This window comes from Phacochoerus africanus, chromosome 3 (genome assembly GCF_016906955.1).
Source record: "Phacochoerus africanus isolate WHEZ1 chromosome 3, ROS_Pafr_v1, whole genome shotgun sequence".
Taxonomy (NCBI): Eukaryota; Metazoa; Chordata; class Mammalia; order Artiodactyla; family Suidae; genus Phacochoerus; species Phacochoerus africanus.
In genome coordinates this window covers 29,128,941-29,156,743 of record NC_062546.1, presented here as the reverse complement: position 1 = coordinate 29,156,743, position 27,803 = coordinate 29,128,941, and the positions used below count along the sequence as shown (strand labels likewise).

Sequence of the window (27,803 nt, the reverse complement as noted above, 5' to 3'; positions counted from 1 at the left end):
GAGAGGCCAGGCCTCTGGAAGTCAGGAAGAGACTGAAGCACTCCCATCCCTGGAGGTCCTGCCCAGGTCTCCAGCACAGGGGCCTCAAAGCCTGGGCACCTGGCTTCCAGGGTAGCCTCCACTGTCCTGCTGTCTGTCTGTCTGGCCTTTGGAACAGGACAGGCTATGCCCTCTCGTGAAGCAGCTAAGGAGCCAGGACAGGGCATCTTCATCGGCCTGTCCTTCCCAGATGGCTGACCTCCGCTGACCCTCCCAAAGGCCCTGGAACCTGCGTTTTCATGGTCCCATCTTCCCAGGTGAACACTGAGGCCCATAGAGTGAGAAAACTTACCTGATGCCACAAGTGTAAGCCACCCACAAAGACTTCTGAAAACCCTGGGATCTTCAGACCACACTCCTCTGTGGGCTCCATCTGCGCCCCCAAGGAGGGAGTGTCTCCTTAACGTTTGTCCTCTTAGGCACCTCACTTGACTCACCTTAATCGAAGCCCCATTTTAAGGGACGAAAGAGTGAAATCTGCCCACCTGGTCACCCACACCCACCGCTGGGCTCTGGGGGGATCAGACAGGGGCCCTGTCCTCTAGGAGTTGCCAGTCCGATGAAGGAGGCAGGTACTTACCCCAAATCGCAACTCTCAGATAAGGACAAATGCACAGGCAAAGAGAGTGCAGCTGGAGGGACTCCTGGGCGAGGAAGTGTAGGGGGCAGCCAGTTGGTTTGCCAAGGGAGGGGGCGTTACAGCTGGGCTTTGGAGGGTGAGGGTGTGTGGCCGTTGGCAGTGCTCCAAGATCACACCCGACTTGAGCTGGGCACCGCACCGTCACACAGAGAAAGAGCAAGAAAAAGGCGGTGTGGGCTTGTGGGGGACGGCGGGGGCGGCGGAATGTGTCAGAGGCTTCCTTTTGGCCTTCAGGTGGCGCCCTTGAGCCACGGAGCCGCACACTCCGGAGAAGACTATCCCGACCACTGAGGGGACCCTGGGTCCAACCCGCGGGCGGTGTGCATGCGAGGAGGGTGAGGGGAGGCGAGGGGAGGAGGAAGCTTGGGGGCTCCGCGCTCTAGGGTCTCCCCAGCGGAGGGGTAGGGCTGGCGGTCGGGGGAGGGGTCTCCTTCAGCACCCACCCTGCGCCCCGCCCCTGCGCCCAGGCGCCGCGGGCTCTAGGCATCAGTTCCCTAAATCCTGGTGTCGGTAAAACCGATCTGCCCGGAGAGGAGGGGGAGGAAGATGGAGCCGTGTCCTCCCCCACTCACTCCAGTCGGTTACCCGCCTCCCAGTGCCTCCCCGCGCTAACTCTACGGGCGCCCTCGCCGGCTGCGGGCGGAGCTGGAGCCGCTGCGCTCGGCGATCCCCGGCTCCCGCCCCTTCCCAGTCCCTCCCTCCTCGGAGCCCCCAGCGGCCGGGGCCGCCGCGGTACAGCCACGCGCGGCGCGAGCAGGTACGTGCGCCTCGGCAGCGGCTCTGGGCCGGGCCCGGCCGGGAAGGGGGCGGGAGCCGAGGAGGACGAGGTGGCGGCGGCGGCGGCGGCGGCGGCGGCGGCGGCTGGGCCCGCTCCCTCCCGGACTGCGCCGCAGCACAGACACCGGCGGGCGGGCGCCGGCTGCGGGAAGGCGAGTGGGCGCCCGGAGAGGACGCGCCCTCGCCGTCGCCTGGCGGCTGCCCAGCGTCCTCGCCTCCCGCGTGGGGAGGCGGGGAGGGAGGCCCCGCACAGGTACGCACGCCAGAAGGGGACTGCGGGGGGCGGCGGGAGGCCGAGGGCCGGAGTCGGGGAGGGGCGGCCAAGGAGAGCTAGCCTGACCTCGCGGCCCGGCCGAAGGACACGCGGCTGGGGAACGCGGGCGCACGCCGGTCCTCGCGGAGCCCGGCCTCCCAGGGCCGCCTGACCGGCTTGCTACCGGCGCCGCCTGGCCCGGTTCGGCCTGGCCCGGCCCGGCGATGTTTGTGGTCAAGGGCAGGAGCAGGGGGCGTGAGCTGCTGGCTGGAGGGCGCGCGGGTGTGGCGGGCAGCCGGGATGCTGGGGCTTTCTGCGCAGAACTTTGGGTATAACAGCGTGGACGTATATGCGCGCCCGAGGCTTTGTGTACAACTCGTGCGTGAGTCTATCGATTGGGTTTTGTGAAGCTTCACCCACGCCCGCTGTGCGTCTGTCTTCCCGCTAGTTAGTGCGCACCAGTGGGTGGGGTGCTGGGCCAGAGTGGATCTTGGTGGGTCTGGCTTAGATCTTGGCAGTCCTGTGGGTAGTTTACTCTGTGTGTGTGTGTGTGTGTGCGTGCGCGCGCGTGTGTGCCTTGTTCCTTCCTGGGGTCCGGGTGCCAGTGTGGTCTGTGGATCTGTGGGTCACTGCGTAACTTCCCGGGTCTGTGCATGCTGAATGTGGAAAAAGCCCCTTGGGGGTATGAGTGTGGAACCCGGGTGTGCCTTTCAGGTCCTGTTGGACTGCAGATGACATTGGAGTCTAACTGATACAGTTGTGGGGTGTGAGCCTGGACACTAGAGTCATTGTCAGCTTGTCTGTTTCTGCTTAAGTTTGGGGTAATTGACAGGGTAATGGACCCTTGTGTAAGTGGTGGGTGTTTCTGAACCTGTGTGTGACACATTGCAACTCTGGGTGAGAGGGAACCTCCCTTTTCTCTACCCTCACCCTATCCCTGCTGGTATCCTAAGGAAAAAGTTTTGGGTTCCTGCCGGGTTAGAGAGAGCCCTACTCCCAGAATTTGGGTGCCCTGGGTTTCTTCTGGGATATGGAGGCATCAGTGTGCTGGTCTGAGAAGGGAGTTCCTAAGCCACTCTAGGGGCTGAGTTCGGTGGAGGATTCTAAAGACCTGGGTGGGGGACCACATCTGGACACCAACTGAGCCGGAGACGTGACTGCCAGTCCCTGTTAGTGGCTGGGCACTCAGGAACATGCTTTTGTTGCCAAGAGTTTGAAAAGCCAATGAACATACCTCTCCTCTTGGTTTACTGGAAAGTGGGAGCAGCATGGGCAGAGCCTGGCCCATCCTGCAAGTGAGAAGGATGTCTGCCTGGGCCTTCGAATCACTCCTGAGGGCTGGCTGTACCAAGCCCTGAGCAGGGGGCTGAGGACCCAGACATAAACGTGCCCTCAAGCTGCTCATGGTTGCTGTAAACAGTGGCAGACAGTAGAGAATCTACAGGTGAGGCGTGGAAGAGCCAGGGAGGCAGGGTGGGGTGATGCCACTGGTGCAAGAGTGTGTGGGTTTGCAGGCTCTTAGGTGATAATTCTTGGGGAACCTGCATTCAGCTCCTGGCCCCTACATCCATGCCATGGGATCTTGGGCACGTTTTGTAAAATGGAGATAGTAATTCCTGTTTGTGGGGCTCGTGAGGATTAGACAGGATACTCCTGAGTGAAGTGCTCAATGGGGACTGTAGGTGCTCAGTAAACATTTATTAAATTGGACCTCAGGAAAGAGGGACGTGGTGATAGAGATGGGTTGTAAGTGGAAACAGGCTTTGTACTCAGATGAAAGGCTCTGTGTGTGCTAAGAGGAGGTGTCTGATGCAAGTCCATGTTGGAAGGAAGATCAGAAAGATCGAAAAACGTGCCTACTTGCACTAAGGCTCTTTGAATTTCATTCATTCATTCATTTCATTCACTTTCCACTTCATTCATTTACTCTCTCTCTCTCTCTCACACACACACACACACACACACACACACACACACTGAAGCACAGAGTACTGGAAAATAAACTCGGGCAGGGGGATGCAGAGAAAGGTCTAGAATCTTGTGTACATGTGTGTAGACACACCAGGGCCTGTGAGCCGCTCTGCACCTAGGGGTGTTTCTGCGGTTTGGGGACTGGGTCTGGGTGCCTGGGGCCCTGGGTCTTTGCGCCCACAGGACACCCATGGATGTCTAGGGGGAACAGAATAGTTCTGCTGTGAGATCAGGAGTTCTATGTGCCAGGTGGGGGCTGTGCGGGGCTGGGGGAAGGGGGAAGCCCTGGATCTGCCCCAGGGAGGACTCCATCATTAAAAGTGTGAACTCTTTTGCTTTTTATCCATTGACAACTGCTTCAGGAAAAAAAAAAAAAAAAAATCAGACCAGAAACCAAAGAAGCAAAACTTCTGTGAGCCAAATATGGCCCACGGGCTGTAAGGTATCTTTTGGCACACGTGCTCTCTGTCTATCTGTGCGAGTGTGTGATCAGGTGCTTGCGCAGGGCAGCTCCTCTTTGAGCAGAGAGTACCCCTCCCTGCTTCTCCCCAGCTCCCTCTCCGTGGTCCTCATCCTTATCTAGGTCCTCCCATCTCCCGTTTACAGAAGGACATCTGGCGTGCACCTCAGTCATGGCCCTCAAATAAGCTCCTTTCTCTCTGCCTCTCAGTCACCATCCAGGCCTCGCCTGACCACGTTAGCTTCCTCCCTGGACCCTTGGCCTCCACCCTCTTCCTCTTCGCCCCATCTGTCCTCCCCCTCAGCAGCCAGAGAGAGCTTTCTGAAACCGAGGCAGATGTCAGCCCTGCCAGCCCCTGCACCTTGCCTCCCTGGCCCTGGTTTTCAGAGTCCTTAGAGAGCTGGTCCCCTGCTGACTTCTTAGCCACCCCCTCCCCCTCTCCACAATGCCCTTGTCCCCGCTTCTCTGCCTAGGGATTTCTCACTCATCCTTGGAGGTCTGGCTCAAATGCTCCCAACTCCCAGAAGCTGCCCTAACTTTGTCCCCTTTGTCCCCACAACCACTTTCATCTCTACCCCTTCTCCTGGCCCCAGTCACTTCATCACAACAGTGTCCATTAATGGAACTGATGGCGGCCTTACATGTCTTATTTTATGCAGTCCTCACAACAACCCTATGGAGGAGGCATTTTGCTTATTCCCATTTAATGGGTGAGAAAATTGAATCTGCAAAGTCACATCCCTTGACCAAAATCCAGTGGCGAAGCTGGGATTAGAACCTGGTATCTACTCTATTTAGATTCCCTGCGTTAGAATAATAGCTCACTGCTGATACCTACTGAACACTGACTGTTCTGAGTACTGTCTATAGGTTATCTCAATCCCTACATCAGCCCCGTGATGTAGGGAGTAGAAGTATCATTGTCATTTAATATATGGGGGAACTGAGGCTCCGAGGGGACATGGGAATGGCTCAAAGCCAGATGCCCACCAGCGGGGAAGTGGGATCCTGGCCAGGATTAGGAGGCACTGCTCTGTCACTGTCTTATTCCCTGCCTCCCCGTTTCCCCCTGTCCCCCAGCGGTGGCAGGCTCCTCCAGATGGGAACCGTGCCGGACTCACCTTCGCATCGCTCCCAGCTCTTGGTTGAGGTTTGTTAAATGCCACTGACCTTCTGTTTTCTCTTCTAGCTGCCAAGGGGCCAAGGGATGAGCTGGGGCCCGCCTTCCCAATGGCATCTCCCTCTGGTCTGGAACTGAAGACACTGAGCAACGGTCCCCAGGCCCCAAGGAGACCAGCTCCCCTGGGTCCAGCGGCCCCTTGCCGGGAGGGTGTGGAGAATGCCTGTTTCTCCTCCGAGGAGCAGGAGACCCATTTCCAGAACCCTGGGGACACCAGACTGGGCAGTTCCCCCAGCCCCCCGGGGGGCGTCCCTTCACAGCTGCGGTCCCAGAGGGACGATCTGTCCCTGCGCTCAGAAGAGGGGCCAGGCCTGGAGCCCGTGAGCCGCCCAGTGGATTACGGCTTTGTTTCTGCCCTGGTTTTCCTGGTGAGCGGCATCCTGCTGGTGGTGACCGCGTACGCCATCCCCCGCGAGGCCCGCGTCAACCCGGACACAGTGTCGGCGCGGGAGATGGAACGGCTGGAAATGTACTACGCCCGCCTGGGCTCCCACCTGGACAAGTGCATCATCGCAGGCCTGGGGCTGCTCACGGTGGGCGGCATGCTCTTGTCTGTGCTGCTGATGGTCTCTCTGTGCAAGGGCGAGCTGTACCGGAGGCCAACCTTCGTGCCGGGCAGGGGCACCAGAAAGACCTACGGCTCCATCAACCTGCGCATGAGACAGCTCAGTGGGGATGGGGGCCAGGCCCTGGTGGAGAACGAAGTCATCCCCATCCCAGAGACCTGCCACACCTGCCAGGGGTCTTAAGTAAGAGCCCACCCTATCTGGCTGCTTCAGCTTCCAGGCCACGAGGCCCCCAAGTCTGGGTTTCAGACTGAGCTCTGCAGAGGGCCCTGTGGAAGGAGTCATGGGTGCTAGAGGGGGAGCCTGGGGCCTGGTCCGGGCTCCTGGGGAGAGCAGCCCCTGATCTGTTTCGTAGCTTGAGGTTTGGCATAAGGTTTTGTTTGAAGGATGGCTTCTGCTGCTAAAAATACAAAAGTTTGGAAACTGCTGCCCTTGGAGGATGAGGTTTCTTGGCATTTCCGAGGAGCGAGAGCTGTTTGAAAGGCTGCCCATCCTGTTCCCTGTGCCCGGGGGAATTCCGGGATCTCTGCTGTCCTCCTCAGCCATGTGTGGGTGTTGAGCGACTTTGGAGGGACCCCTTTCATGAAGCCCCAACCATCTAAAGTGGGAGGTGGCTTCCTGATGAGGGACAGAGCCAGCACTGGGATGACCTCCCCTCTCTAGGCCTCAGTCCTCCTGACCCTGATATGTGGGGCCTGGCATGGCTGATCCCTTGGGCCCCTCCAGTTCTGCCCTAGGGATTCCTGTGTACAGTGGGAGCCAGGTATCTGCATCTGGCCACTTTCACGGGAGGGGCATGTCTGGCAGGTGCTGATCCTTCTCCATGTCATTTTCTGACCTTTTGGTGGCCATCACTCTCGGAGAGTCAGCATCTCACCTGGTCCTGCTAAAGGACCCCTTGCGTCCCCAGGTTAGGCCAGGCTACTTTCGAAGTTCCTTATAGCCTGCTTTTGGCCTTGGGGTCGAATTACCTGCTGCGGCTAGATCTTAGCACACACTTTACAAAGTCACGCACCCCGTTTCACTCACTCCCTGGACAGGGGGTTCTCTCAAACAAGAGAGGCTGAGGGCTGTGCTGTATTTCTAGGGACACGGTGTGGGCTTCATTATCCGCTCCTTCTGAGTATGTTTCTTGGGCCTGACCCTATGCAAGTAACAGAAAAAGAAAAAAAAAAAATTTTAATGCTGAATTTGTGATCTTCTTCCCCTAACATCCCCGCCCCTGACCCCAGCAGTGAAGTGCAGCCCCACTTTATCTGGGGAGAAATCTACATTCTGGTGGCCAGGAAACTCTAGCCCCATATTGATCACCGTTTGTTCTGCTTCTCTTGTCGAGTGTTTTCAGGCTCCATCCAGACTCTCTTTTAACCTACTGAGAAGGAAAGGAAGTGGGCCCTAGAGGTGAGGATTCTAAAGGGGTCATTTCAGTGAACCTCCTGACCCCAGGCAGGTCCTTCTTCCTCCATGTTGGTTGGTCCTGTGGGCCAAGGATCATGGATGCTAACTTGCTTTTGGTGGGGATGGGGGAGGGGGGAGTGGGCCTGGGGCCTGTAGGTTAGAGCAGCTCTGATTATCTGTAACCTGAGCCTTCAGGCCAGTAGGTTGAACATCTGGGCAGTGTAACCTCACACCTTCTATGACGGATCAAATCTCTGTTCCTGCTGGCTGGTTTCGCCGGAGCAGAGGGTTGGGGGGAGGGCTGGAAGGGACAAGTGCTGTGGAGCTCCGCCTGCCAGGTTCTGTTACTGGTGTTGAAGGGGTGTGGTTTGAAAAGAACAAAGCCTCTTTGGAAGTTCCCGTGTGGTGCAGCAGGTTAAGGAGCCAGCGTTGTCGCAGGTGTGGTGCAGGCCACACCTGCGGCATGGGTTCGATCCCAGGCCCAGGAACTTCTACATGCCACAGAACAATGCCTCTAGGTGGTGAAAGATAAATAAGTCAAGGCTCCAAGCGAGCAGTGGGTACAGAGAGTGGCATGAGCCATTCTAGGAGGTAGACTCCAACATCCCAAATGATGGGCTAAAAGCTTTCAAATCCATAATGATAATAATAAAAAATATCAATCTAAGCCAAATGATTATTGTGACAGTGGGGGACTCATATTTGGAGACTAAACCTGTTGAGCGGATGCATCTGGGACCATCCATTCCAATCGGTTTAAATGCAGTGTATTGTTTTTAGGGGCTAAATCTGTTTGTTAGAAGATTAAATCCCAGGAATCTCAGGTTTTTCTTTAAGCCAGAGAAACCAGCTTTGCATCCTAATGCAGAAACTCCTCTAGAAAATGTGTGACATGGATGGAGGCAATCATTAGTTTGTCAATGAATTAAGAAAACTTGAGCGATGCCAAAAGCATTTCCCCAAGATTATAGCTGAGAATTCCCAGCCAGTGGATCAGGCTTAGGAAGGATCGTAGCACAGGGTGCCGGGAGCTTTCTTTGCAGGTGTTTTTGAGGGTAGCTGTGAAGTGGTCCTAGGGGACCCTGTGGTAGCTGGAATGTATTTCACCTTCAGAAACTGCATCTACCACCTGACATGCTACTAGGGTCCCCAGACCTCAATTTTCCTGGAGTATTGGGACAGATGTTGGTTTTGGAGTTGGTAAAGCCTGGGCTTGAAACTGTGGTCTGTCATTTACTGGCTGTGTGACCTTGGGCAAGTTACTTTACCACTCTGAGCATCTTAAGTATTGTTTTCTTTGTGAAGCAAGAGGAATGAAAGTTCGGCCTCAGCCTCCTGGTGCTGGAGGGGTGGGCTCGGGGTGCAAGTCAGAGATAAGGTAGAGGTCCAGGCTCCATAATCAGTATTCTGCCCACTCCAGTTGGGGGGAACTGGATTGGGCCTAAAACAGCAGAGAGTTGACCCTTTTGACTTTCTTCTCTCCTTCCCCCCTACCCGTCAGCCCATCTTATTGGTTTCCCCTTTGGAATCTGGCCCCTGCTGCCTGGTCTGGGTTGCTCATTAGTGTCCTAATTCCGCTCCTGCCCACCCTCCGCCCCAGTTCGTGTTCCACTCTGCAGCCAGATGGATCCTATTCAAAGGTTAATTGGGTCAGGCTGCCTGCTCCTATGGCTCCCTCCCTCCCTCTCCAGGCAAAAGCCACCATTCTCGCCAGTCCAGGGTGGATTTACCATCCAGGCCTGTCACTTGCACAGGCTCCTTCCAAGGCCCTGAGTCAAACTTTTATTTTTATTTATTTTTAATTTTATTTTTGTCTTTTTAGGGCCTCACCTGCCGCATATGGAAGTTCCCAGACTAGGGGTCGAATTGGAGTTGCAGCTGTCAGCCTACACCACAGCCACAGCAATACCAGATCCGAGCCACATCTGCGACCTACACCACAGCTTATGGCAACTCCAGATCCAACCCATTGAGCGGGGCCAGGGATCGAACCCACATCCTCATGGATACTAGTTGTTTGTTACCACTGAGCCATGACGGGAACTCAAATTTTATTTTTAACTTTGATTTTTTAAAAAAGGATGGCTCCTTACATTGCATAAGCTTCAGGTCCCTCCCTCACAGTGGCCTCTAAGAGTCCTACACAGTTTGGTGCCTATGCCTCTCCGACCTTATCTCCCACCCTAGCCTCTGCTCATGCCGCTGCAGCCATGCTCATCTCCTTACAGGCACATTCAGTATTGCCAGGCAGTGCTCCTACCGCAGGGCCTTTGCACTTGCTGCTCCTTCTGCCTGGTAGACACTCTTTCCCTGTGGCCCTTTGTGCAAGTCACTCTACCTCTCCGATGCTCCAGAGTGAGACTGGAAACCTTCCCACTTCTCCTTCTCTGGGAACTGAGGGGTCAGGATACATAAGAAGAGGGCTTTCCAAAGTTAAGACCATGGTGCCATGTCTGGAGAGCTTTGGAGGAGCAAGATGAGGGGAGGAAAGAAGGCATTATGAAGAAGCCACAGGAGGCAGGGTTCTGTAGGGGAGGAGAGGGGAGTGTCAGTGGCACTGGCAGAGTCAAGGAGATGTCCTCTTGTTGGGTCCGTTGCTTTCTCCTGGAGCAGGGACTCCTCTTGAGGTCCCCTGAGGAGGTTAAGTTTCAGCTAAGGAAGGAGAAGCTTGCTCAGATCTTGCCTGGGTTGGCGTGGTAGGGAGCTTCTTGTCAGTGGAGGTATGTTAGCATTTGCTGGTCTGGTGTTGAGTCTCTTCAGGGAAGAGCATAGCGGAGTTCGGTTTAGTCAAGAGGCTCTCAGGCTTCCAACTCCTCTCCTTGGAGGAGAACCCGTGCCCCAAGGACCAGAGCTGGCTAAAGACGACAGCAACCCTGGCCTTGCTGAATCTCTTCTTTGGCACCAGCACCCTCTTCCCAGACCAACCTGTTCCTGGGTCGGGTTGTCCTTGAGCAGATAGGCAGGCCCAGGAGATCTGAATGGTACCAAGGGGGCGGGATTACTGTCTCCCTCCTCCCGATGGGGGGGCCGGTAGGGATGGGGAGAGCACTTCTGAGCTTTCTCCGTACTCCAGTCTCAGAGGGCTTGGGGGCAGAGCTCCTTATGTAGGGAGTCCACTGAAGATCGCCCATCATGTAACAGTATCAGGGCTCTGGTTCTGGAGTCTGATGAATGGATTTTGAATTCCCCTGAGCCGCACTTTCCTCATCTGACAGCACCTTCCCCATAAGGCAGAGTGAGCAGTACATGAGATGACACCTGTAAAGCACTAAGTGCCTGGTACTTAGTAATTCACCGAATTATTCATTTGTTATTCACACCTAATCTGCATTCTTCCCTGGGTGAGGCACCTTGGGGACACAGGGGCCCTGCACTGGAGTTGGTCACGAACTGTCTGGGGAAAAAGGACAGTGCAGAGAGGGCTGTGTATGTGTGGCCAGGTGGGTGAGGGTGGTGGCACAGAGGAGGTATCTGACTAAGCTGGGGTCAGAGAAGGTGGTCCTGGAAGGGGTGATACCGAACAGGATTCTTAAACAGTGTGTCAATATCCAGTGTGGGGTGAGAATGGGGGCAGGAAAGGTATTCTGGGCAGAGAGGAATAGCCTGAGCAGAGGCTCAGAGGCATGAAACAGCCTGGTGTGTACCGGGGAGGGGAGGGTGACAGGCCTGTGGGTTCTGGGCTACAGGAGTGTTGAGATGAGGCGTGCCGAAGTGCAGGGGGCTTGCATTTCGTTTCTAGACTGGGACCGCCACAGTCCTTGACTCACAGGGTTGTTGTTGTGAGGATTTAGAGTTTATACTGGAATAGCACATACCTGGGGGCTGGTGCATGGTGAGAGCTCACTGTTAGCCCTGTGAGTGCTTGCAGATGTGTGTGGCACGAAGAATCTTTTGATGGCATGGGCACTGTAGGGGTGATGCTGGCACTGGGGAGGCTAGTCCATGGGACTGTGGTCTCCAGCTGCAGCCAGAGGATGTGACCTTGAACTCCAGGCATCCATCTCTGCAGCCTGCCCCTTCTCAGCCCCTGAGCTGCCAAGGTTGAGGTGGCAGCTGCTGCTCTCCTGGGCCTGGGGGAAGGTTAGTGAATGGAAGGATCTTCTGGCAGGAAAGTGGGCCCCAGGGGAACAGGGAGGACAGGGGAAGAAGACGGCTGCCATGCCAACCTCTTCCCGGGTGGCGGGGCATCTGAGCCAATAATGACTTAGGGTAAAGGACATTCAGAAAAGGATCTCTCTCTCCCTCCCTCTCTCCCAGTTCTTCTCTTTGTCCAGTCTCTCCCTAACCTCTTTTTTCATTCCTGTGTCTATATCTTCTTTCAAAGCCACTCTTGAGGGTCAGGCACCCACAGGTGAGTTGCTACTATTGCTGACTCACCTGCCAGCCACCTGACTCTTCTCTGAGAGCCTCCACACTCCCCCGTCAGAGATGAAAGCAGGGGCCCCAAAGCAAATGCCTGTAAAGCTTGGCAGGTGACATTCACGAATGAAGCAGCTGGCGTTGAACAGCAGTGGCAGGGTTAAAGGGGCGCCTGCTCCAGCTGGCTGGCTGTTGCCCTGTGGTGGATGGGCTCTGGGTTGCCAGGGCTCCTGATTTTTCAAGAGCAGCTGGACATCTGGACGTTTATATGGGTAAAAGGATGCTGAAAGGGATTATCCCACTGCCTGAGAATTGTGACACGCCTGAACTGAGGATAAGGGAGTGTCCAATGAGAGGCCACCTGCTGGGACCAGACATCCAAAACCCCCTCCCTGGTCCAGGGCTTACTAAGTGTCACTCATAGAGATGGGGGTGTCCTCAGGAAGTGGACTAGACTGCCTCCCAGGTGGAGGCTCACTGAGCTGCGAGGCCTGCAGACCACTTGAGTGTTTCCCATCTAAGATCTTTTATTCTTCCAGCAAAGACTAGAGCACCATTCTGTGCTAGGTTTTGGAGGTATAGCACCAAAGAGATGACAAACAGATGACGAAAGTAAGGAAATTATTCTTTTTTTGGCCATGCCCATGGCATGTGGAAGTTGCCAGGTCAGGGATCAAACCCATGCCACAGCAGTGACCCAAGCTGCTGCAGTGACAATGCTGGATCCTTAACCTGCTGCACCATAAGGGAACTCGGGAAGGTATTCTTTTTTTTCCTCCCTTTTTTTAGGGCCACACCTGTGGAACATGGAGGTTCTCAGGCTAAGGGTTGAATTGGAGCTGTAGCTGCCAGCCTGTGCCACAGCAACGCCAGGTCCGAGCCATGTCTGAGACCTACACCACAGCTCACAGCAATGCTGGATCCTTAACTCACTGAGCGAGGCCAGGGGTCAAACCTGCATCCTCATGAATACTAGTCAGATTTGTTTCCGCTGAGCCATGATGGGAACTCCAGGAAAGAATTCTTGAAAGGGCTTGACAAGTACCTTCTCGGACTCACAGGTGATTGTGAACATGGAGACGAGGTCTATTTCTGACCCAGAGAATTTCTGATGTGGGAGGCTTGTGGGAACAGCCCATGCTGGCTTGAAGGGATGATGGTGCTGGGAATCAGAGAGGAGGAAGGGCAGGCCTGCAACCCCCTCTCAGTGTTCTGAGGCCTTTGAAGGCAGTGGAGGACCCTAGTGTTCTAAGGCTTCAAGATTGAGAGGCAGGAAAGGGTAGGCTGGAGCTGGGGGCGGCACAGGTGGTAGGCAGCCCAGCATATTCCTCCAGGAGCATATGGGCTGACGGCCTCCGGTGGACTGGAGAGAGACCGTTATCACTCTCTAGAGTCCAGGACAGAGCTCTCAACAGCACCCCAAATTATGCATGTTGTCTACTGAAGACCCCAGCATCAGAAAACAAATGGAAACCCCTGTACCAAGCAGAGTAGGAGCACCTCCCATCCCACCCAACCATCATGGCTGGGGAAGAGATACGTTATTTTTCTCCCTTCCTCCTCCACACCCCACCATAGTGGAGGAGCAAGGGTTCAAGAGAGGTCAGGGGAGATCTCTTGGAACTGGATGTAATTTGGAAAGTTTTAAACGGGACTGGGACTGAGTCTGGAAAGCTAAGCAACCAGTTTGTTATTGGTTGGGACCTAGATGCTGAGATGAGAAGGGGGTTTGACAGAGGTCAACTGGATCAAAGCAAACACTTCATGTATGTACATTCCAGTGAACCTGTTACGGGGTACACACATTAGGCCATCAAAATTTTTCATGAAATAGAGTGTTCTTTCTACGCCAGGCACTCTTCTAAGTCTTTACACTACTGGCTCACTTAAAAACCTCACAACCATCTTGGAGACCAGGTGCTATTATTACTTCCATTTTACAGATGAGGAAGCTGAGGCACAGGCAGATTAAGTGACTTTCCCATGGTCACTGGTAAATAGCAGAGTCAAGGCTCAGTAATATGCGGGCCAGTCAGTGTATGTTTGTGGATCTGGGCTGTGGACTGCTACTTGGAGGCTTGTGGTTTAGAAATGAATTGGAAAGCTCTGTGGGAGAGAGAAGGGGACAGTTGAGGCAGCACTGAACTCAGTCAAGCCCATGACCTACTTAAATTGTGGAATCACACAGATCAGCAGCAGGATCTTGGAGGGAGTCAAGCCTGCCTTTATTCCCGTTTTACTACGGGGGGGAGGGGACCAAAGGGAGGGGTGAGACTTGCCCAGGGGCCCAAAGGCTCAGGCCCCACTCTTCTTCATAGGCTTCAAGAAGCCCACGGGATGAAACTGTGCTCTTGTGATTCAAATGTGAAGGGGATAGAGGGAGGACAGGGCTCTGTCTTGGAGGAGGGATTCCTAGGTCCAGGTGCCCTTTTAGGGATGCCTGCCTGTTCCCAGGGGAGGGCCATCCTGGATTGGGGAGCAGCAGATACTAGCCTACCCTGCCCAGAGGCTGCCTCAGGCAGCTGCGTAGCGGAGGGTGCTGGCCAGGGTGCTGAACCTGTATGGCACCTTCTTCTTGACACAGCTTCACCGAGAGGAGAAAAGGAAGAGCGAAGGAGGGGGATCCTCGTATTTTGGTTACCCAGAAAGCAACACGGCTGTGTGTGGTAGTGTCTAGTAGGAAAGCCTTGGGCTAGGATTTCTGTGGTCTTTGTGGCCTTGGGAAGGTCACTCAACTGCTCTGGGTCTGCTTTTTCACTTGTTCAATGGAGAAAGTAGCTCAGAAAAATTCAGAAGGCTGGGGTGAGCATCCTTTGGGGTCAGGTGACAAAGCCTTGCACAGAGCCCAAGGCCATTTCTGTGGCCCAATGGAGTCTCTCATCAGCTCACCCTTACAGAGCGGCTTTGTGGACCTGTTCCTTCCTCTGTGGAGTGGGGATTGGGCTGGGTGCTTTCGGATGTTCCTAACCTGGGTGTTTGGGTGTTGTGGCTATAGATAGAAGTGCTCAGAAACATGAGACATACTTTACAAACAGGACTGACTTGGGAGTCCTAGACCATCCTGGGGGATTATGCAGCATTGCCCCTTTTGCATCCAAGTCCTGACTTGGTTTTCCAGCTTTAGGAATGCGTTTTGCCATACTCCTCATCTGGACAAGGGGTGAGAACTAAGTACAGCAGTTCTACTAAAAAAAACCACTGGTTTTAGAACTAGGTTGACCCAGGTCCCCATCACAGTTCTGCCATCCCTGGAGGGATAAGCCCAGCGCCACTTCCACTAATGCTACTAACAGTGTTTATCTTGGGAATAGTTAGGTGTACAACATGAGACCAGAAGCCTAGCACACCAGGGGCACCAGATCTGTGCTTGTTTTCTGCACTGGACGGCAGCCTAAGTTCCCAGGCTAGGGGTCTAGTTGGAGCTACAGTGGCAGGCCTACACCACAGCCACAGCAATGCAGGATCCGAGTCATGTCTGCCACCTACACTACAGCTCATGGTAACGCTGGATCCTTAAACCACTGAGCGAGGCCAGGGATCAAACCCGCAACCTCATGGTTACTAGTTGGATTTGTTTCTGCTGTGCCGTAATGGGAACTCCATGAGCCCCCAGTCTTATCTACCCATATGGCCTCAGTAATAATGATAGCTGGCACCTACCGAGCTCTTGCTATTTATAAGACACCTTATTTGGTTGGCTCCAGCAACAATCCTGAAAGTAGAGGCAATGCTCATTTTCCAGATAAGGCCACACACAAGGCAAGGGAAGGCTGGAAGTCACACCCATGCCTGCCTGATTCTGAGACTCCTGTTTGGCCTTGAGCAAATTTCTGAACCTTTCCACATCTTTTTCTGGTCGAGAAAATGAGGATAGTATCTCATGGTTGTTATGAAGATATAACGTAATATTTTACAAGGGTACGTACATATTGTAAAACATATGAAATACATTTGAGTGGTATGGGAGAACTAATGGAGAAGTTACAGGGGGTAAAACTGGAAAAACTTAAAATGAGGGCATTCCTGCATGCATTGATCATATTATCCATGAACTGACTTGACTTGATTCTTTCCACCTGATATCTAGGTGAAGGAAAAAAATATAAAGTTTGTATACTAGAGAGTTTCAAACTGAAAAGTGCACATCAATCACCTAGGCAACTTGTTACAATGAAGAATCTCACTTAATAAGCCTGGCTGGGGCCTGAGATTATGCATTTCTAACAAGTTTCCAGGTGATGCTCCTGGTGCTGCTGGTTTCAGTAGCAAAGATGAACTCTTGCCTTCCCTTCTCAGGAATTCTCAGATTGGCCTGGTCACATGAATCAACTGATGAACTTGTAAAAAATGGACTTTAAGGCCCTTCCTTAGTGATTTCAATCTAGGTCTGGGTTGGAATCCAGGATCTACTATGTACTTTGAGCAAGCATCTCAGGAGATGGCAGGTCTGGGCAAGCTGGAGAAGCATGGCTGTGGTACGCATCTACATCACAGCCCATGCAGTAGAGACATACGGGACCTCTGTCCCAAATGTGCCTTCCTGAAGGGAGAGGCAGGAAAAGGGAACAAGAACATTTTCCCAGGCTCCCTTGCAGCATTCGTTTGAGAGGTGATATAGATTCCAACTCTCAGATGCATGCAAGTCAGGCTTGCACTTGAACTGAACTGAGTGGGGGTCAGGGTGGCAGTATGAGGGGCACTGACTTCCTGCTGCAGATCTAGGTAGTTGCTGTGTGGCTCTGGAATTTCTGACCTCCAGATCAAGGCAATGACGATGTGATCTTGCTGATGTCTATATCCAAACCTTGTTTCAAAAAGCTGAAGAAGTTTCTGTTTGCTCTCTTCTCTCTCAGAACTCCTGTCACACTCACAACACTTACTTACCTTCTGTGGCTCGAATGGAACATGGCCTGTCCCATGGTCACCTAGTCTCCTCTATTAGACAGCACTATCATCCTAGGCAGAGACTGGGCCTTCCACTTTGCACCTCCCACCAGGCCCTGCCACTAATGAGGTGTTCAAACCTCATGTCACTGCAGCTGTCTGCATTCTAGGGTCTATCCTTGGTCACCTGCCTATTGCCACTCCTCTCTGCCTGCCATCCTCTCTGCCTGCCACTCCTTCTTGTGATCCACTCTCTGGTTCAGATTCAGGGACCAGCACAGCTGGAGTAAATGAGGGTGTGCCTTGCAGTATTCCAAGGACAAACAAGGGCTGGGGACTTGGACGCCTGCCTTTGAATCTTTCGGTGCAAAAAAGTCAACAGTGGCCCACAAGCATGTAAGTTTCATAATAGAGAAAGAAGAGAATAGGCATGTGCGGGGTCTTTCCTCTCCTTGGTGGTGGGATCTGTCTCACTGGGACTGTACCAATGTAGACAAGATTAGGTGACAGATACGAACTGCTCCACAGATTCTGTTTTTTATTTTCTATGAGGAGGCATGGATCACCAACAGAACAGAATGTCATTAATGAGAATAGAAAGGGAGGTCATGAAAGAGGCTCGGGTCCAAAGGATGAAGTTGCTATGGGGACTGCACCTGTGTTCTAACTACATGTCATCAGGTACTGGCCTGGAAGTTGCAGAAGCGCATGACTGCATAGATAAATGCAATGCAATGAGAAATGCAGCCAGCTCTAAGAACTGGGAATGAGGCAGGCAAGGAAGAGAAGGTGGGGTGTGGGGACTGTCAGAGACCTGCATGTGTCTATGGCAACTCACCAAGAGTCAAAGATTTAGAACCAGACCTTTACTTTACTTGCAAGCCACTGGATCAACAAGAAATTTCAAACCAATGAAGTGATGTCATGAATCTCGCTAGACCTGGAAAGGTCATGGCAACTTCCCTACAGACAGGACTTGTCCTATGTCACATCTAGCCCTGAACCATCCCCCAAAGTCAAACCCAACTCCTCTGTGGCTCACTAGCCATGGTCATCCCACGGTGGCTATTCCTGAAGCCACAGTCTGCTCCACAAGGGTGACTGTCTCTGGTCTCTGCCTTGCTTGGCCTGGATCAAAATTTTTTTTCTTAAAATAAGAGGACAAAACCACAATGAGTTACCACTTCACACTCACTAGGATGGCTATACACAAGAGGACTAGCAAGTATTGGTGAAAATGTGGCATAACTGGAACCCTCACATCCTGCTGGTGGGAATGTAAAAAAATGGTACTGCCACTTTGGGAAACAGTCTGACAGCAACTCAGAAAGTTAAATATAGTTACCATAGGATCTGGCAATTCCACTCCCAAGAGAAGTGAAAACACACGACCACACAAAAACTTGTACATAAATGTTCATAACAGCCTTATTCATGATAACCAAAAAGTGGACACAACTGTCCTTCAACTGACAAATGGATAAAGGAATAGTATTCCGCCAGAAAAAGGAATGGATTTACTGATGCATGCTACAGTAAAATGTCAAGTGAAAGAAGCCAGACATGAAAGACCACATATTGTGTGTTTCCACAGATGAGAACTGTCCCGAACAGGCAAATCTTTAGAGACAGAAAATGAACTAGTGATTACCCAGGGCTGGGAGGAGGGAATGGGGACCGGCTGTTAATGGGCATGGGGTTTCTTTTTGGGGTGATGAAAATGTTCAGCAATCAAATATGGTGATGGATGCACAACACTGTGAATATACTAAAAACCACGGAACTGCACACATTAAAATACACGAACTTTATGGTGATGTGAATTATATCTCAATAAAGCTGTTATTTTTTAATAAAGAGGAACAGGTTATTAAGTGCTGATATTTATCGTTAAGGCTCCAATATACACCTGAATCATTCCCTTTGGCTGCTTGGTGATGACCATGGCAAGGAGGGAAGTGGCGCAGACATACACTGTGTGCTGACGGCTTTACCTGGAAGTTCCTAAAGACCCCATTCACCGCCCCCACCTGGCATAACTAAGACATTGTCTGTATTCCTCAGTGTCCTTGATGCAAGGAGACCCACTCAGAAAATGGCTGATTCTTGGGAGTTCCCTTGTGGTGCAGAGGGTTAAGCAGCCGGGCTGCTGCTGTGGCTTGGGTTCAATCCCTGACCCAGGAACTTCCTTTGCTGTGGGCACAGCCAAAAAACAAACAAACAAAACTGATTCTGCATATGAATCATTAAAATTTCTGTTTTTAGAAAACAGAATTATGTACAACTATCCTATCAACCTTTGCTACTTAGAAAATCTAAGTGGCAAATTTATTGTTTCAATCTTGTCTTTTCCTTGAATCGGGGTCCTCAAAAGTTACCTACCTACCTTGCTTGCCTGATGGTCTCTGATCTGATGTTCCTTTAAATGCTTTTTATAATAAAAAATGCTTTTATGAACAAACTGCCCCAAGACCTTTTGGTAGAAGGTATGATCCAATCTCAAAACGAAAACATTCCACCCATTTGCCTGCTCTTGAGGAAGGTTACTGATGACTGCATCTGTAGCTCTGCTGGACCTCTGGGTCTTTCTCCAGAGCAGAGCTGTTCTAAAAACTTCAGGGTGGTCTTTTACGAAACCAGTGCCAGAAATGCCAAGGGAGCCCACTCATGCTAGCCTCCCCACCCAGGCCCAGCCTCCCTCTTGGAATGACCCTGGGCACATACGCCTGTTTAGGTTACCACTAACCCACTCTTGGGCAGAGCAGAGAAGCCCAGGCTACAGCATGTTGGCAGATACTGCAGGAAGGCTCTGGTAGCCCTGTGCCCATGAAAGAATAATAATACGTCCTAATTAAGGGGAAGGACTCCAGGGAGCCGAGAAGCCAAAGGATCCACTCATGGCCGAAATGCTAGTTGTGGGGTGAAAGTGACTAGTGCTTTGCTCTCTGGCCTCTGAGCCTGGTGTTCTAGGATGCCCTTTCCACTCTGGCACAGGAGTTCATCACTGACCACATCTGCCAGGCCTCCGGCTGAAAAGGATCCGGAGAGCACCAAAGGCCAGTTGGGCCAGAGGCTGGGGCTCCCTGGGGGCAAAATGCCTTCCTGGATTGTTTTCTGCAGCACTAGCTCTTCCATCCGCCCTCTGCCTTGCTGGGCTCCCCACCTGCCCCAAAGTTCAGCACTGTTCTGCTATGCTTGTGTCTGGGTCCCACGGGTACCACACAAAGCCCTGAACCTTCCTTCTTCTCCTTCTGCCGCAGTTCCTAGGGGTCACCATACACAGAAGCAGACATTAGACCACTTAAGAGCAGAAAGGCTCACCTCAGATTACACAGGTGGGCATCATGGCTCTGGGAAGGGAAGGGACTTGCTTAGGGTCACTCAGTAAGTTAGTGGCAAAAAAGAGATTAGCCTTCAGGTCTGTTCTCTTTATTCCTCTGTTCATAGGCTGTCACTGCTCAGGCACAGATGGACCCGGAGGACTGGCTCAGACAAGCGGAACTGGAGGATTTTGCCCTTTTCAGAATGATGCAGTCTTTCTGCAATGTGTCTGTCCTTGTAAAAGTCATCCTTGTGGCCTATGGGATTTCCAGTCACTCCTTTTCATCCATGCAGCCAGACTGGGACCCATCTCACTGGTGTCAGGAGCAAAGCAATTTATGAAGGAAGGTGCGTGAGAAGCAAGAACAGGTCCTGGGTAGAAAGAGTCACTCAGACCCTCAAAGATTCAAACTCTCAAGTCTCATAAATGGAAAGAGCCATGCAGTAAAGAAGAGTGGGAAACCGGCAACATGATTTTTGTATTGACATTTGGTTCTTAATAATAACATCCAAAATGCGTTCTGTTCTTATAGCGCTGCAACTGGGACTGCATTGGGTCGAGGGTATATGTTGCCGGAGTCTCCCCTGGGAAGTGGGGAGGAGCTGGTGGTGAGACACACTGCTTTCTCTTTGGGACCTAGATGCAGCCAGGTGAAGAGCTGCAGCACGTGCCTTGGCTCTGGTAGGGGGTGGGGAGGCAATCCCAGCAGGCCTGCAAACACATGGGCAGAGTCCCTTGCCGCCAACCCACAAGAAAAGGGTTGCTGATGGGGCCGGCAGTGGCAGCTCCAGGAGAGTGGAGGGAAGGCTGGGATGTTACATTCTTGAGGCCTTCACAGGTACATGTCATCGTAGCCCGGCGGGGGGAGATGGTCTGGGTTAGGTCTGGAATGGAAAGAGGGGCTGGTGAGTTGGGGTGATGGACAGCAAGGGGCACACAGGCAGACAGGGCCCTAAATGGAGGGAGCTTGCCTCCGGAATGCTGTGTTGCTACACTGAAGAGCATGTGCTCTAGAGCCCAACAGGCTGGGTCTCAATTCTGATTCTCCCATCTTGGATAAGTTACTTCAACTTTCAGGGCCTCAATTTCTGTATCTGTGAAGTGTGGACAGTAGTATCTACCCACAAGGGCTAACATGTGGATCTAATGAGTTCCTGACACATAGACAATCTCCAGTAAGTGGAGCAACAACCCCTCCTCTGAGTCCTCCCTGAAGGGAGCTGGGGACAGGAGGCACTGAGGGATGGGGGGCTCCTGAAAGGCTCCGGGGAGGCATCAGGCAAAAGCCTCCTGGCAGAGGGGCATGGAGTTAGTGGCAACCCTCTGCGGGCTGTCAGACACCTTCATTCCTGCAATGCTGAGCTGAGTTGCCGTCAGGTCCTACTTCTCAGCATACCTGAGTGAATACCTACCCAGATGGGCTGGTCCCAATGGGTCCAAAGGGATCAAAGCGTGCTCCTGGGGGCACAGCGCCTGGAGGAAGACGGTTTGGGAGGCCTGATGATGGGTCAATAAGTGCTCTTGGAAAGCCAGATCTCAGGGGATCCACAATCATGCCACCTCTCCGACACCTGAGGCAAGAAGGAATGATGGGTAAGCAGGTGTGGCAAGCAGCTGTTGGAGAAGTGAAGGTGGTGAGATGGACTAAAACTGACTGGGACACCTACTCTGGATGGTTCAAGCAGAGGTATGGATGGCTTCTAGCATGAAGCAGGCAAGAGCAAGAACCTAGAGAGCATACTCTTTCTGCAATCACGGCCTGCACTTTCAGTTGTATGGGCTCCCTGAACCCACAAAATTGAGATCCTTGCCGTGTCTTGTACTCAAGAGGACACTCTGATCAAGAACATGTGCCAGAACTTGCCAAGGGCAATGCAGAACCATCACAAGGCTCTACGGGTACTACTTCAGGTCTAAGGACTAATGGATTGAGATAATCTGTGACCGTGGGTTGCCCAAGTCTAGCTCCTGACAGCTTCTGTTCCTCATGCAGTTCCACGGACCCACCGACCTCATGACTCAAACTTGGATGAATGAGCTGATGTTCCCCAAACTTTGAGGTCACTGTTCAAGCTTCACTGCAGATTTACATGGTTTCCCCACTGTCCAAATGTGTCTGAAAATGTTCAAGTTGGGGACACTTTGCAGCAGAGGTTAAAATGTAGAAGCACTCAGGGAAGACGGTGCATAGCTCAGGCTGTAATAACTTTGTTGGGAACTTGACAAGAATGATACCAGAGTAATGGGGATCAGAACCTCCCCTTATCAAGTGAGGTAAACTCTGAAGAGCCCTGAATGCCCTGAGGCCTTGTAGCCCACTGTGTGTTCTTCCGCCTGTGCTGGATAAGCCCTGGGTGTTCTTCCATCCAAGGGACAGCTGCTGTCTTCCAAAAGGAAAAGTGGGGCCAGAGAACAATAAAGGAGCTGCCCACTGGGCTTCCTCAGCTCCTCCTCAACACTCAGAGCCCTCCTGCACTGCTCTGACCATGGCAGAGCAGAACGCGGCAGCGATTTCTCAGCCACCCGACAACAACCCAAAGGGAGACTGATGAAAAGCTCTAAAATTAGAAGATGAGCTGAGGCTGGAAAGCCACGAGAGCAGGTTGTGTAGCTGCCACCTCCCCAGCATACTCACCCAAAGGGGTCTAGGTCCTCTCCCCCGACAGCAAACGGGCCCAGGGGATCGCTCCTGAAACAAACAAGGGACAATTACTGAAAGTCCCAGAGCAGCCGGGTACCTGGGCTCCCAGAGGCCCGGACCTGATGCCTGTGGGGACACAAATGTATTCCCAGGCATGGGGGACAGAGAAAGCCCCTGCATGAGACCACATCATGCATGACCATCTCAAAATAGTCCTTGGCACGGACCAACACTGAAAATACTACAATGGCAATTACGTGAGAAGAGCTGGACACAAAGGGGAAACATGGAGCATCCTAATAATGTGGAAAGATAAAAATACGAACGACGGTAATGAGATAAATTTTATTTTATTCATACCTCTCTCAGATTCCTAAACTTTGGATAAAGAACCAAGAACATTTAGATCAGAAAAATAATACTCTAAAACCCTAAACCAAAAAGCTCAGATTTAAAAGTGTCCAAGGGTATGGAGCTCACATACAGCTAAAACTGTGCTTCTCAACTTTTGCTCATTATGGCTCCTTGATGAAATCGTCATACCACAGATCCTGCAACCCTGTTTATGCGCTGCAGCCCATTAGATGGCCGCAAACCACTGTGATGTCTAAGATTTTTTTTCACTCTCCACTCAGAACCATTTTTGGCCCATATTGAGACTGAAGGAGCCAGGAACATAAATGAGCGTATGCTTTGTGAAGATCAAGTCTATGCTTTTATATAAACACCTAAATATATATCTTTCAAAAGCCTTTTTATCTTTACATTCTTTGATCTGGTAATTTTATGCCTAGATAGCCATCTTAAAGAATATATAATTCGAATTAAAATATCATCATAAAAACTTTAACCAAGGGAACTGGGCCGGCCCTAACCTGGGTCCAGTTAGGCAGATGATGGTATTGCAACCATGGAAACAATGTTCTAAGAATGTTTTGAAATGATGTGCAAAGACACTTATGCTCTAGCATTAATTATGGAAGAAAGGGGGATTATCAATAGCCTAGGAAACTAAGTGTGAAAAATGTGTGTGTGGATAAATAAAACTAGAAAGAAACCTATCTAAAATATAAACAGTGACAGTAAACACATGGGTGCAGTTTCTTCTTTATACTTTCCTGAATTTTTTTTATAAAGGATATGGCTATGGATATAATAAAACGAAAAAGATGTGGATATAATAAAACAAAAAAGATTTGAAAAAAGCCTGTTTGGAATCTGCTTGGAGCCCTGGTGAGCAATGCAAACCTGATAGTTCTGGGGTGCAGCGGGTTCCTGTCAGACCTCAAGAAAGTGTGGTAAATGGCAGCTAATCTAAGCTTATGGGTAAGATGCTATTCATGAAGAACTTGGGGAAAAAAAAAATCCAAAAGTAGGTGCTTCTCCAGTTAGTGATACCTAGTGGGCTGGAAAGGCTATTGTGATTGAGGTGGACATGGCTTTCAAGGGAAGTAATTTTTCCTGACCTAGGTTATTACTGTTCCTGAGCCATGGGAACTGGAGCTGACAATCAAACTTTCTGGTGGCCTCCAACAACCTGCCTCACTCCACAGGTCAGGTGGTGCCAGAGGGCAGCGAGCATTTTTACCCGTCTCCATATACTGCCCCTATGTAGCAGCAGGCAGAAGAAGCTTCTAGAGACTATGCAAATGCTGTGACGAATAGAGTCTTGATGGCTCCTGAAACATGGAGCCATCTCTTTTTCCCTCTCCTGGGCCAGAGTGTGGGAGGGGAGAAGGAAAAGAGAACAATGGAGGGTCAAAGGCAGCTGCCAGGCCCACCCCAATAATCTGTGTACTGGAAACTGTCACGGCATATCCTTTAGGCTCACACTCAACACCGTGTCACTACAACACATGCACACCTCTGTGAACTCATTATGTGCCCAGAAGCTATTATAAAATAATCTCAGTCCTGGATGTACTGAATGAGGCTCGAGAGATTAAAAAAAAAAAAAAAAAAAGCTAATTTTTGCCCATGGTCTCTAAAATCAAGCCCCTAAAACTCCATGCGGTAATCAACTAAGGAGAGTGTTGTACACTAAACACTGTAGGCACAAGTGCCTAGTTGGGCCCAGTGGACAGGATGGCCCATCTGCAGAGGGCCCCTCTAAGGGATCTGGGGGTGACCCTGACCACACCAGTTTCTTCTCCATGTGCTCTCCTCTCCTCTCAGGTAAAAATAACATGCCTCTCTTGGACATACAAATGCAGCTGATGTCCTCCAGTGGCTAAGCTGGTCTGGTGAACAGGAAAGGCCTTAGGACTGGGAGTCAGAGACTGGCTCTGGTCTGGGTAGGAGACTATCTAGCTGGTTGGCAGGGGTCTATCACAAAAGCTTTGCACCATGGTCTTTTAAGATGTAAAATCTAAGTAGTAACAGTCACAGAGTCTGCTCTTATGGTGAAATGTACTACTGGACATGAACAGATTTGTTGACAGGAAAGGCCTAGAAGAATGGAATAACAGCAGCTGCCAATATTTACTGACAGCTTGCTTTGTGTAAGGCACCATGCTAAATTTAGTTTAAAATTTTTTTTAAATTTAATTTTCTGAAGAGGTAAGCCCTTTATCGGTTTCAAATTTCAAAAGAATACAGACATTGAAGAATACAGATTGCATTAGAAATTCAAAGGATACATAGATCCACAATCTTGCTGGATGTGTTTTGGAATTCAGAACTTTTCATATTTTAGAAAGGTCAGTGAAGTGTGCCTAACATATATTGTGTACCATGCTGTAACCCTAACATTTCTGCCAGATGAGTAAGAATTCAATGAATATCTAAGGAGCTTTATGACACTTCAGGTCAGGTTTTGATCCCAAAGGTTTGGCACGAATCTTATGAAAGAGCAAAACAAAACAAACAGAAAAAATGAATGCCACTTGGTTTTCAGAGTTGTAGACAAGAGACTGTTGACCTACAGAATAAAAACTCTCCCTCTCAGCCCTGTCCTCCAGCCTGACAGGTCTTCCCACAGACAACTAATGACCTTGTTTTCCTGTATGTCCTTCCAAAGATACTTTGCCAATGTGAACACACACGAATCTCCCCTACTTTTAATTTTATTTATTTATTTATTGAGGCTGCACTCGTGTCGTGGAAGTTCCCAGGCCAGGGATCAAACATATGCCATGGCAGTGACCCAAGCCACAGCAGTGACAATGCTGGATCCTTAATTGCTAGGCCACCAGGGAACTCTCTCTCCAACCTATTTTTCAAACGGATGGATGTACTGAGCTCCTTATATACATTATTTTATTTCATCTTCGCAGGAACCCTCTGAGTACATATGATTTTTATTCCTATTTTACAAAGGAGGAAACTGAGGCTCAGAGAAGCAAGTGTTCTTACCCAAAACCAGGTAAGTAGTAAGTGGCCAAGAGTGAATTCATACTAGGTTCGCCCAACTTCAAAACCCATGCTCTTTTTTTACTTTTTATTTAAAAATTTTTTAATAAAGTGTGGTTGATTTACAATGTTCCTTCAATTTCTGCTGTAGAACAAAGTGACCCAGCTATACATACACATATTCTTTTTTCTTTTTTTTTGCTTTTTATGGCCGCACCTGCAGCATATGGAAGTTCCCAGGCTAGGGGTCCAATCGGAGATGCAGCTGCTGGCCTACACCATACCCACAGCCACACCAGATCCATTTTTTTCATGTGTCTGCTGGCCATCTGTATGTCTTCTTGGCAGAAATGTCTACTTAGGTCTTCTGTCCGTATTTCCACTGGGTTGGGTTTTGTTGTTGTTGTTGAGTTTATGAGTTGTTTGTATATTTTGGAGATTAAGCCCTTGTTGGTTGCATCGTTTGCAAAGATTTTCTCCTATTCCGTGAAAACCCATGCTCTTTTAACTAACTGATGTGTTGAGATTATTTTACATTTAATGTGATGTGTTTAGATTTAGATTTACCATTTTAGTATTACCTTTCCAATAATTTTCCAACTTCCTTTTTCTTTCCTGTTTTCTCCTTCTTTAAATTCAACTTTAAATAAGTGTTTTGTTTTGTTGTCTTTTTTTTTTTTTTTTACTATATCTCTTCGTATATTTTCCGTGGTTGCTTGAGGGATTACAATAAACATACATAACTTTTCACAGTCTACTGAGAAATAATATTTGACCATTTCAGGTAGGAGATAAAAACCTTACCAGCAAGATTTCTTTCATTCACCTCCTTTTACGATACAACTGTCATATTATATTACAGCTAACATACAATGAAATGTTCTAATTTTTGCTTTCAGTTATAAAACATATTTTAAAGATTTCAAGAGAACAGTCTACTATATTTATCTAGATGTTTACCATTTTTATTGCTTTTCTTTTATTCCTGGTGTTCCAAATTTCTATCTGGTATCATTTCCCTTCTGTCTGAAGAACTTCTATTAGCAATTCCTTCTGAGAAGATCTGTTAACTATGAATTCTCTCAGTGTCCTTTCACTAAGAATATCTTAATATCCTTCAGAAACAAAAATGATGTAGTTGCTAGATATAGAATTATGGGTCGGACAATTCTTTTTTTCCTCCATATTTTAAGAATGGTGGGCTACTTGGTTTCTTGTTTTCATGGATTCTGACGAGAAATTCACCATAATTCAAATTCTTATTCTTCTACAGGCAATGCATGTTTTTCTCTAGTTGCTTTCATGTCTCCCCCACTCCCCCCGCCCTGCTTTTTAGCAGTTTCATTATATCTGAGCATGGACTTCTTTGGATATATCCTGCTTAGGGTTTGAACAGCTTTTTGAATCTGTAAGTTTATGCCTTTTGCCAAATCTGAGGAATTTTCAGCCATTATTTTCTTCAATAATTTTTTTGTATTACACTCTTTCTCCTCTCCTTCTTATGGCCCAATGTTAGACCTTTTGTAATTGTCCAAAATTGTTTACTTTTAAATTGTTTATTTTTAAAGATTTTTTTTGTCTCTGTTGTTCAGATAGGCTAATTTCTATTGATGTATTTCAAGTACTTAATATTTCCTCTATTATCTCTATTCTGATACTGATTCTTCCAGTAGTTACTCTATTGTATTTTTCAGTTTTAAAATTCCCATTTGGTTCTTGTTTTTATCTTGCTTCTTTGCTGAATTTTCTATTGTTCCATTTGTTTCTAGACTGTTTGCTCTCACTTCTCAGAGCATTTTTAAAATAGCTGCCTAAATTGTCTGACAGTCTTTATCAGATAATTATTCCAACATTTGCATCACCCGGGAATATGGGCATCTATTGTCTTTTTGTGAGCTGGACTTTTGATGTTTTGTGTGCCTGGTAATTTTAAACATTTTATTATGAGGTTTTGGGACAATC

General features: G+C 50.0%; 2 protein-coding genes across 3 annotated transcripts in view; one reads left to right on the top strand and one right to left on the bottom strand.

The window, feature by feature from the left end:
• The first annotated feature begins 1,301 nt into the window (after positions 1-1,301).
• TMEM74B (transmembrane protein 74B) lies at positions 1,302-7,609 on the top strand. Of its 2 annotated transcripts, none has more exons than XM_047771425.1 (2): positions 1,302-1,436; positions 5,330-7,609. In XM_047771425.1, exon 2 carries the CDS (start codon positions 5,371-5,373, stop codon positions 6,067-6,069), a length of 699 nt encoding a protein of 232 aa, XP_047627381.1. In that variant the 5' UTR covers positions 1,302-1,436; positions 5,330-5,370; the 3' UTR covers positions 6,070-7,609. The 2 variants fall into 2 exon arrangements, with proteins under 2 accessions (XP_047627381.1, XP_047627382.1); XM_047771426.1 differs by lacking the exon at positions 1,302-1,436 and adding an exon at positions 1,654-1,709.
• Positions 7,610-19,940: 12,331 nt separating this feature from the next.
• The window catches only part of PSMF1 (proteasome inhibitor subunit 1), a 47,283-nt gene continuing 39,420 nt past the window's right edge, over positions 19,941-27,803 (bottom strand). Inside the window, exons 5-7 of the mRNA XM_047771424.1 lie at positions 22,485-22,538; positions 21,262-21,420; positions 19,941-20,733 (exon numbers count right to left, since the gene is read on the bottom strand). Coding sequence (XP_047627380.1) covers positions 20,682-20,733; positions 21,262-21,420; positions 22,485-22,538 — 265 coding nt within the window. The 3' untranslated portion in view covers positions 19,941-20,681. The remainder of the gene's footprint in view (positions 20,734-21,261; positions 21,421-22,484; positions 22,539-27,803) is intronic.

Excerpts from the sequence above, each read along its gene's own strand:
- TMEM74B (XM_047771425.1), top strand. The coding sequence starts at position 5,371 with ATGGCATCTCCCTCTGGTCTGGAACTGAAGACACTGAGCAACGGTCCC.